The sequence below is a fragment of the Pecten maximus genome, chromosome 3 (assembly GCF_902652985.1).
Source record: "Pecten maximus chromosome 3, xPecMax1.1, whole genome shotgun sequence".
NCBI classification, from domain to species: Eukaryota; Metazoa; Mollusca; class Bivalvia; order Pectinida; family Pectinidae; genus Pecten; species Pecten maximus.
This window is the reverse complement of record NC_047017.1, coordinates 42,806,841-42,818,752: the sequence shown is the minus strand read 5'-3', so window position 1 is coordinate 42,818,752 and position 11,912 is coordinate 42,806,841. Positions and strand designations below refer to the sequence as shown.

Genomic DNA, 11,912 nt, shown 5'->3' with positions numbered 1-11,912 from the left:
GTTATTTATTTGAACAAACTTTGTAGCCCTTCACCCCAGCATGCTACAGCCCAATATCAAGTCACTTGGCCACTTGCTAATTGAGAAGTAGTTGTCTGAAGATTTTAGTCTATATAACCCATGTGACCTTGAATGAAGGTCAAGGTAATTCATTTGAACAAACTTGGTAGCCCTTCATCCCAGTATGCTTCGGGCATAATATTAAGTCCCTGTGCCTCTTGGTTATTGAGAAGTCGTTCGAAGGTTCCCATGTGACCGTGTATGAAGGTCAAGGTCATTCATTTGAACAAACTTGGTAGCCCTTCACTCCAGCATGACATGACCAATATGAGGTCTCTAGGCCTCATGGATTTTGAGAAAGACAATGGACGCTTCGAGCAGGTGAGCTAAAAACTAGAACAAACAAACAGGACTCGCTCTACAAAAATACACTTTAATCATACTAAAAGATGTATGACTGCAGCACATGGAGACATGTAATAGACGATTACAAATCTTAATCTATATAATAGATCCTCATACACAGAACACAACTCATACAATTGATCAGCATTACTCAGAAATGGTGTATAACAGTATCATTACAGAACATTCCACATATGTCCAGTTCTGGACTTTATCAAATCTGTCAGGATTTTAAAAAGAGTATATATCAAAGACAATACATATCAATACCTATTTAATCTTGTTCAGGGAAATGTAAAGTTTCCTAAGTAACAAGGTCACTATGTGGCCCTGGAAAGGTATAGATATGTTTGTACTACTTCAACTGTCAACAATCAATGTGATTTGTGTTTGGAATATCAATATGTTCAATACATCAATATATAAACACATAGTACATCATATACTTTGTTCAAGTCGTTTACCCTTATAGCATGTACACATGAAGAAAGTGTAATTGTTAAGTTGTAATATAGTTAAACATAACATCCAGAAGTAGATGGTTTTATAACTAACCACTTATGTAGTTAACCATAACATTCAGCTACAGAAAGTGTTATAACTAACCAGTAATGAAGTTAACCATAATATCCAGCTGTAGACAGTATATAACTAACTAGTAATGTAGATAACTATAACATTCAGCTATAGGATATATTATAACTAGTAATGTAGTTAATCACAACAGCCAGCTATAGAAAGTGTTATAACTAACTATTTATGTAGTTAACCATAACATCCAGCTATACATGTAGTAACACTAACTAGTAATGTAGTTAAACATAACAGCCAGCTGTAGACAGTATATAACTAACTAGTAATGTAGATAACTATAACATCCAGCTATAGAATATATTATATCTAACTAGTTATAGTTAACCATAGCATCCAGCTGTAGAAAGTGTTATAACTAACCAGTAATGTAGTTAACCATAACATCCTACTATAGAAAGTGTTATATATAACCAGTAATGTAGTAAATCATAACAGCCAGCTGTAGAAAGTGTTATAACTATCTTGTAAAGTAGTTAACCATAACAGCCTACTAGTAGAAAGTTTTATAACTAACCAGTAATGTAGTTAACCATAACAGCCAGCTGTAGAAAGTTTTATAACTAACCAGTTATGTAATTAACTAAAGCAATCAGCTATAAAAAGGGTTATTAACTAAAAATTGTTAACATTTTTTAAACAATCGATGCAGCATAAGAAAGTAATATCACAATAGGTCAAGCTAATCATAAATACCCTAGCTTATTTAAGTTGATGAAAAAGTTGATTATTGCACTATATAGTCATGTTAATAAGAGAAAAAGGGTAATTTTCTGTACAAATAAACATCTAAATATCAAATATAATTCAAAGGATAAGATCCATTTACATGTTCTAGAACGGCCAACAAACACAGGAGATGGATGGAGAGACTTTCTAGCACTCTTTGTTTGACATACAGTATTTATAGCACTCTTTGTTTGACATACGGTATTCATAGCACTTATATAAGGATGATAACAGGGGAAGAATTACATGGTGACGTGTGGTATTACATGAAACCTCTACAAATCTTTTTTCCAATACACCATGATGTGATTTATATAATAACATGTACCTAATAAATGGAAATGTTTTGGATACACAGTTGTGCAATGTATGTATATCTGAAAATAATAATTTTGTGTGTATTCTATACTTGTATTTGTGTGTATTCTATACTTGTATTTGTGTGTATTCTATACTTGTATTTGTGTGTATTCTATACTAGTATTTGACTTTTGAAGTGCCTGTTACATGGAGCAATATGTATAAATTTTGAAATATTATTTAAATTTTTGTTCACATTATGCTGTATGGAACACTAACTGTACTTAAATGCCCAGCAGAAAATTTCAATGTTCATGGCAGACTGTAGCTGCCAGTCTATATGCATTTCATTCTGGAAACAATTAAAGTTTTTTAAACATTTTTTATGTTTGTTTCCTTCTTCAAAATATCTCGAAAGCAAAGTGAAGACAATAAGACCACAATGTGATCTTGATAATATAGCATCTATTGAAAACTATAAAGTTAGGGTTTAGGTTTAATTTAAATTTTGATGAAATATACATGTCCATGAAAGTATAAAATGATTAAGTGAAATTAATGGCAGAATTCATATGCAATATATTTACATATGGATGTGTAAAATGATGACAGTCACAATTCATTTTGTTCCTATACACAATGATGACAGTAACAATTCATTTTGTTTCTATACACAATGATGACAGTATGATCTGACAAACAGGTAGACAAATGTTCGTTCCTATACACAATGATTACAGTAAGATCTGACAAACAGGTAGACAAATGTTCGTTCCTATACACAATGATTACAGTAAGATCTGACAAACAGGTAGACAAATGTTCGTTCCTATACACAATGATTACAGTACGATCTGACAAACAGGTAGACAAATGTTGACAGAGTATTTTACACCTGTACAGAAATTCAAAATGTTGTGACTCATTAACCAGAACTCATCTGTTTGTGATCACACAAAAAATATAACATTTAATTATCAAAATACCATGTATCAACACTAGGAATTAGTCTCGCATTTCACCTCAAGCTCTCATCTAGTGACTATCAACACTGGATAGAATATATCCTTAGTCTCATGTTATCACCTTGATCATCACATCTCTCAACACTGTTACATCAAGTGACCATGAACAATGACCAGAATTGACCATCACATCAATATCATTCAGTACACTGTCACAATGTTCTCATGCAGTCTAATGTACACTATATGCAGTGCATGGTTACACTCGTAGCTTTGACAGTATCAAAGTCTAACTCTGAAGTGACACAGATAATCAGTAGCTGTAAATAGACCACCATTACAATCATTTGTATAGTTGATGACTTTGTTCAGTTTACACAAACACATTGTCCGGGGTTTAGTTCACACTAACTAATAAGATACATGGTCTCTGGTAATTTTTGTTGTTTATATTACTAGTATTTCTTACAGTATCAACACAGCATACAAGGTACAATATCATAGTATCAAGCACATGTGTATCTATCAAGGAGAAATACTCGGACTCTGAATTAGACCTTTATACAGTGAAGTTGAGCAGTAACTCATACATTTAATTTGCTATACAATGTACATTAGTACATTTGACAGTAGAATTTTTCTATCATTTTAATTTCAATACAAATATATTGGTCAATGGTCGTAGTAAATTGTTACTTGGTTATCATTCAGATCCAATCATACAAACAAAATAACCTTTCATTCATATATACCACACTCAGTATTCAACCTTCCAACAATTACTCCACATTACTGGATGTATGTTTATATTTAATTATGCACACCACCACAGTCAAGCCCATGTCTATTTGACAAAGGTTAACTGTTCTCTATATCTAGTCCTGTACTTTTGGCACGTTGCTTCATCCAAGGAAATCCTCTATCATATCGGTAAATTCCATACAGACATTCCTGTCAACAACCAAAAGTTTTGTTTCTGTACCAACAAACTGTTTGTCAATACGTTTTATACAGAAGAAATCCTTCCATCCAGTGAAATAATGAGATATATGTCATTTACACGTGAAAGGGTTTCATCAACCAAACATTTCTTGTGATGCATATGTCATGTACAAAAATCCATCCTCATCCTTATCATCCCGGTATACCTCGGCCAGGGTCATTGACATGCTTGATATACTCTTGTTGTTCACTATCAGGTAAAACGCTTGATTGGCATTCAGTGACATCCTATTCCTGGAATAAAAGACAAAAAAACACATGTACCATGTATAGTCGATAATTCACAGAAAATATTTTATCATAAAGACTTCAGATTTATTTATTTTTGATACTGAACTTAAATTCGGTTAGTATTTACTGAGATATGATCATTTGTCCACAAAATTTTGTATCAAAAATTCACTTAAAAATAAAGTCATTCCTAACAATTCTTTGTACAATATCTTCTTCTTTTGTGATATTCAACTTCAGTAGACCCTTCAAATTGGGTAAAAAAATATACTTAAAACTAACAAATTAACTAAAACCTAACAAATTAACTCAAACCTAACAAATTAACTTAAATCTAATTAATAACTTAAATCCAACAACTTAACTTAAACCTAACAAATTAACTTATACAATTGAACTAAATCTAACAAATGAACTTAAATCTAACAAAATAACTTATAAACCCAACAAATTAACTTAAACCTAACAACTTAACTTAAATCTAACAAATTAACTTAAATCTAACAAATTAACTTAAATCTAACAAATTAACAACGTAGCATCTTTAAAGAAACTTTACCTGATGATTGTGGCGAATTGAGACATAGTGAGTTCTTGTGGAACTAAGAACTTAGTTTTGTCCAACAGTGGGAGCTGGGTTTCTTTGTGGTATTTCTCCACGATCACCTGGTAACAAAGTGCTAAAAATTAAGGCATGTCATTTCTAATCAACTGTGGCGATGAAATGTATGACTATGATGGAAATTATTTGTATTAACTAGCTGTGCAAACTGTACATTATTAGGGCACCAAATCATTCAATTATAAGTAAGAGGTATTTTCGTTATAGATGTTTCAGGTATAAAATAGTAGTCTAAAATACCACTTTCATAATTTAATTATTATCTAATCAATCCCTCAGTACAATTGGGAATAACCACTGAATGAAAAATAGCAGATCATAGCAGAAAGTCTAAACCAAAGGATCAATAATATCACCTTCACTCAGACCGTCAGATGTGTACCCGGTATATTTATATATGTACCTGTTATATGCGTAAGAATACCAGGTATTTACCTAACTTGCCAATGAATAATCATATATCACCACCATCTGTTTGTTTGACATTTAATCTAGCAGAATTTGAAAATGTATGGATGTCAAATCTCCGGCTGGTCAGTACTTAGAATGTACACTGAACTAGCTAATGTTGCTTGTGACATTTACAGAGGATGTACATGTGTATATTGTTTAGTAATTATATAATGTAACATAATTAAATGTCAGATCTATCAAGTCAATCTAAAACACACTTTTCTAGCCTACAAGTATTCATGTGTAGATTACAGCATTTTGAGTAAAAAAACTTTCTGGACTATGCTAAACACAATAGTATGTTAAATAAATCCAAGTGCTCATAAAACTTTCTGTTAACTAAATACTTGTAAGAGACAAAATGAATAAAGCATTAAGCTTCAAATCACAAACTCTGTATGCTTCAATCTTAACCAGTATCAGGGGTCAGAAAATACACAGCCATGTCAAAAAGACAGATTCTTGTATCAATACACAGCCATCCCATGTCAAAAAGATAAAGATTCTTGTATCAATACACAGTCATCCCATGTCAAAAAGATAAAGATTCTTGTATCAATACACATCATCCCATGTCAAAAAGACAAAGATTCTTGTATCAATACACAGCCATCCCATGTCAAAAAGACACAGATTCTTGTATCAATACACATCATCCCATGTCAAAAAGATAAAGATTCTTGTATCAATACACAGCCATCCCATGTCAAAAAGATAAAGATTCTTGTATCAATACACAGTCATCCCATGTCAAAAAGACACAGATTCTTGTATCAATACACATCATCCCATGTCAAAAAGATAAAGATTCTTGTATCAATACAAAGCCATCCCATGTCAAAATGACATAACAGTCTTGTATCAAAATTTGTGAACTATTTGAAATGTAAATTAACAGATGCAATATTAATGTTTCTATAATTTCGATACCACATGTTGAATCTAAAAGAACAAAACAACTATATAGCTACATACCATGACTATAAAAGCTAAGTTTCAAGGAAATAAAAAAGTACTGGAAAAAATACAAAGGGCAATAACTCTTAAAAATTGTTTTAAGCAAAACGCCAAACTGGAAAATAGAACTGCACCTCAAGATAATAAAGCATATAAGTTCAATTTAAATCACATATTGAAAGAGATCTCCAGACAAGATTACATTTAAAAAAAAAAAAAAAAAAAAATCCTAATGCAATAATTTTTAAAAATCTAATCAAAATGCCACGGAAGAAAACACAACTAATATCCTGATCAAATTCAAAGAGAGAGAGAGCATATCAGGACAGACAGACAATGCCAGACCACATTTAGTATTCCTGTCAAATTTTACAGGCCTATAAAAAGTTACATACAGTAGCTGAAGCAATACATAAATGTATATATATAAATATGTGATTTACACAGAAACAGGTTTTGTATATTTTACAAATGTGCTCGTAAAACATATACATTGTACATATACATAGAAATACATATCTGTGTATATGACATGTTTACAAGGGTACATAACGCGGTATTAGAAGTTGATTACATAGGTACAGTATAGACATGTAAAGGTACTTACAAGTTGTATAAATCTAAAGACATATATACATGCGATGTATCTACTTGAGCTGACATGTTAATTTGAAGATTCACTATACCATATGTCTATAGAAACTTACCGGAACTTTGGTTGGAAACTTTGATCGGATTCCTGCCACTTCATCTTTTCTCACAGCTGTAATTAAGAACACAAACTGTCATTTACATATCGAGGTAATAAACTAAAAACACCTTGACCTGTATTAAACCCAAGAGGCCAACCCCCATATTTGATCATCATCATACATTATAAGTGATTTGGGTTTAGGACTGTGGGGTTGGGACCATGATTACTCTTCAATATCTTAATAGGTTTGAAGTAATTCCAAGACCTTATTTTAGCTGGTAACATGAAAATGACTGGTACGTTAGCCAATGCAACCTGCCATCATACTGCAAGTCACATATATATACATATATAACACCACCTGTCTATAACACCACCTGTCTTTAACACCACCTGACTATAACACCACCTGTCTATAACACCACCTGTCTATAACACCACCTGTCTATAACACCACCTGACTATAACACCACCTGTCTATAACACCACCTGTCTATAACACCACCTGTCTACAACAACCACCTGTCTATACCAACCACCTGACTATAACACCCATCTGTCTATAACACCACCTGTCTATAACACCACCAGACTATAACACCACATGTCTTTAATATCCCCTTGTCTATATAACACCACCTGTCTATATAACACCACCTGTCTATAACACCACCTGTCTATAACACCACCAGACTATAACACCACCAGACTATAACACCACCTGTCTATAACACCACCTGTCTATAACACCACCAGACTATAACACCACCTGTCTATAACACCACCAGACTATAACACCACATGTCTTTAATATCCCCTTGTCTATATAACACCACCTGTCTATAAATCCCCCCGTCTATAAATCCCCCGTGTCTATAAATCCCCCCTGTCTATAACACCACCTGTCTATAAATACCCCCTTGTCTATATAACCCCATTAGTCTATAAATATCCCCTTGTCTATATAACCCCCCCCCCCCCGTCTATAACACCACCTGTCTATATAACACCACCTGTCTATAAATCCCCCCTGTCTATAACACCACCTGTCTATATTATAAGTGTACCATACCTGGTCGCTGGGCCATCATGTTATTGGCTATGCTGTAGACTGATATTAAATGCAACATTACTAACTATATATATAATACTCAGAAAAATTGTGAAGTATGTTGTTGATACTTTAAGATATGTTGGTTGATAGTATGTAATACCGTAAATATGTATCTAAACACTGGACCAGACTTGCTTTCTCCGCCATACACTGTCTATAACAGCAACTATATATCTGATTCCCATAATCAATCTTCACCAATCAAGTTAATTTTATGTCATTTATAACATGTGTATTTAAACTTTTCCAAAACCCCTATAATATATATACCTATATGTATGATATCATTAGCATCCAAAAAGCCAAGGTGAAAACCAACTGAACACATGCAGGTTGCACACTTTTATGAAGAAGTATTGCTGGGATATCATGGCCATGTTTGGTCTGGTTTTGTACTGTTTAAGGTAAGTGTTCTATAAACCAGTCCACTATGGTCATTTAATTATAAGGACAGCATGTGTGTAGTGTTTATTTGTTTTGGAAGGCTGCAGTATTTGTACTTGTTTCCTGCGATATTGCGAAGCTGGTGTTGACTTTATAGGGTTGCGGCATTTGTACTTGTTTCATTACGATATTGCCAAACTGGTGTTAACTTTATAGTGCTAACTCACTGAAGAATATACTCCCGAAGACATCCAACTGACACCTCACCTGGTTACATTATACTGACAAGTGGACCAGTCGTACCACTCCCAAACTGATGCGTGTTAATTAATTATAATCAGAAGTACTAGTAACAACTACCTTTTTTTAAAGACTCTGTTTTGATCAGGGATAGATCACAATGCCTTCTTCATAGGCCAAGGGAGAATGCTCAACTAAAGGCCAAAAGTGAGGCAGTGTCAAGGGAGACATTAGAAAGAAAAAAAGTTTTTTAGAAAGAAGAAAAAAGATAAGACCCCAAATTAAGTCGGCTCTTACGATTACATGCAAGGGGGCAGCAGATACAATGCTAATCATACCTCGAAGGCAGCTTAGGTTATATAACACTGGCTCTAGTTCCAATATAGGGTCTCTCGGGATTTGTATTATTTAGATCTTGACTTCATTTATATTGCAAATTTGATAACATTAATCAATGGAACAATAGGATAAAATAATTTTGGAGTTTCACAGTACCATATTGGATACAAGGATCAATTAGAAAGATCCTTCTCTAGTTGTATTTGTGTTTATATTCCCTTAAATCAAGATTGATATTAGATAAGAAATTGCACCAAACATGTACATCCAATATGTATATTGTGACAGCGCATCAGTGACTACAATTCACGAAAATCAATCCATATCACTTTATCAGTATATCACGTCATTACTCTGGTACTTTAACAGTACAATTCACGAACAACAATCCATATCACTTTATCAGTATATCACGTCATTACTCTGGATACTGTTACAACAGTGTGGATGACTGTATCTAATTGTTATATTTAATGTCAGTGTTTGCATATACATGTACATATATTCAGTGTTTAGTTTTCATCAATGCTGCATAAAAATGAGAAAATTTTCAAATGCCTAAGAACAAATGTCTATTTTCCAACTGAATGGCACTTCATGAATTGTAGTCACCGATGCCTGTCACAGTATATGCAGTACATGGTGCTCTATCTTATCTGTCCCAGGTCAACACCTGTCACAGGTAGTCGGTGTAGACTACTGATGTATACTGGTAAGATCGATCCAATGTATGTACACTACTCTATCAGTAAAATCATCTCATTACTCTGGATACTGCTACAACAGTTCGGATGACTGTACAAACCACACCATTACACTATATATATCCTGGTACTGTGTATACATCGCTTAAAATCATCATGCATGACAACTTCGAACCAACACTGTTTGTCATATAAGTAGGCATGTATTTGCTTTAAAATATAACCTAATTCTATTTGGACTACTAATAAAATATATGACAAGACGCAGTGATAGACCATGTCAAAGCTCAATACATATAGGCCTATTGTTATTCAGTTCTCTGGATAGAAGTATTGCCAGCGATTAGAGCTGTCTTTTGATTTCTCCATATGTGATATTGGTACCAGGGTGGAGCCCTCGTCTGTCAATATGCCCATGGCATATGTTTATAATTAGGGGTAAACACTGTCCCTTCATTCATGTATTCGCTCTTAAAACGAGTTAGACACTGTTGATACTTTAACTGATGTATGTCTTTATATGGTACATATTAAAGTGAAAACACTTGATTTCAACACAAGTAAATCGTATCAAACTATGGACTGTCCGTGTACAAAGAACTTATCCTAGTTTCGAAATCCTGAACCTCTCACTCTCAGATCACCAACCTGTTGAATAATTGACAGTTACTTACCGAAACTTTTTCTCTGTTTAAAAGTTTTTGAGATATTCTCCGGCATACTTGTATAGATTCCTGATATACAGTCGATGAATCCCTGCTCAACCGTACGGATTAAATCTTCATTTATAACTGAAAACTTTCCAGCTGACTCTCTGTCACTCACGTCGGAAGTTCGACAGCGCACTGAGTATGGTGACGTCACAACTTGGGATTACTTCAATCCAGCGCGCTGATTGGTTGAAAGTTTTATGTCACATGACAAATTGTAAACACACTACCACGTGTTTCCTGGGTTTCCTGCTCAAGCAGCGACTTTTTGTTTGTTTGGGGTGTCAGTGACTGTCAAAGTGGCTCACACAGGAATATATTTACCCGATCGGATAAAAGGAATCACAAACGAGTGTGTGTCATTAACCAAGGTGTTAGATATACAGTGCATTGTATGATTAGCCCGAGTTTCCTCTGGCCCCGACACCACCAGAGACTTGTATACATTGATAATAATATACAGGTTTCTAGCACCACTCATATTGTGATATATCAGAAGTGTTTTCAACGTGATTGAAAAGGGACGAAGACATACAATTATATGATAGTTCGGCTGACCATTGTATTTCAAAATTATTGTCACGATAGTCTAAATATAGAATATATGTGACACAAAGCTATAGTTTAAGCCAGGGACGTATAATTATTTAAAAGTTACAGAATCAAGATCGAAGGCATAAATGTGTTCGGAGACAATGACATTTAAGATCAAAGCAACATAAAACCCAATTCGGGCGAAGCAATAACCAAGTTGAATTAAATTATTTTATTTTTTACATTACCGGAACAAATTTGACAACAAAATACCTTTTTATTCCATTAATTATATATATATATGTATGTGAACCAACAAAGTCTGCACTATATTAAGTACAAGTACAATTAAAACCCCTCCCGCTATTGTTGAACTTTTTTGATACTAATGATTCACGTGCTGTTAATTAACTCGTGATTCCCACATTGTAATTATTTGCTAAATTTAGCCGTGATAGCACAGACATGCGGTTTTCACCCTGTGGTATATCGCGATCTCGTAACGACTCGCAAGAATATGTTGGGAGTATATTTATGAATATATTCTCTCTACTCATTACCATTACTTGGTAACCATGCTCGATTCATATCTTACTATTTCTAACATGATTCGTTTTGCGTGCTCCTAATCGTTCTAAATGGTGATATAAATAAATAAATCCATGAACAGTTTATCCATTTCTACACCAGAGATGCATATATCACATCTGATAAATGACGTCTGTAAATGCATGGAGATTGACAACATTTATTGTCTTTACATGTAACCATATCCTATATAAACTCGAAATTTGACTAAAGAATAATCTCTATGCTTGACCCACGTATTTATCTAGTTGACATCATGATGATGTCATGAAGGAAAAAGTGGCGTTAAAGATCGATTCATCATATAGACATACAATATCGGAACATTTTATTACACAGATTATATCACA

At 33.7% G+C, this 11,912-nt stretch overlaps 1 protein-coding gene across 1 annotated transcript; it reads right to left on the bottom strand.

The window, feature by feature from the left end:
* Positions 1-413: 413 nt before the first annotated feature.
* LOC117324263 (microtubule-associated proteins 1A/1B light chain 3C-like) lies at positions 414-10,587 on the bottom strand. The gene is made up of 4 exons (XM_033880040.1): positions 10,405-10,587; positions 6,963-7,018; positions 4,783-4,889; positions 414-4,226 (listed from the first exon to the last, which is right to left on the bottom strand). Exons 1-4 carry the CDS (start codon positions 10,448-10,450, stop codon positions 4,067-4,069), a joined length of 369 nt encoding a protein of 122 aa, XP_033735931.1. The 5' UTR covers positions 10,451-10,587; the 3' UTR covers positions 414-4,066.
* Between the last annotated feature and the right edge of the window lie 1,325 nt (positions 10,588-11,912).

Bases quoted from the DNA above. Each gene is read 5' to 3' on its own strand.
- LOC117324263 (XM_033880040.1), bottom strand. From the start codon at position 10,450: ATGCCGGAGAATATCTCAAAAACTTTTAAACAGAGAAAAAGTTTCG. The intron at 7,019-10,404 runs GTAAGTAACTGT...TCTTAATTACAG, and splicing joins TAAACAGAGAAAAAGTTTCG to CTGTGAGAAAAGATGAAGTG. The intron at 4,227-4,782 runs GTAAAGTTTCTT...CTTTTATTCCAG, and splicing joins CAATTCGCCACAATCATCAG to GAATAGGATGTCACTGAATG.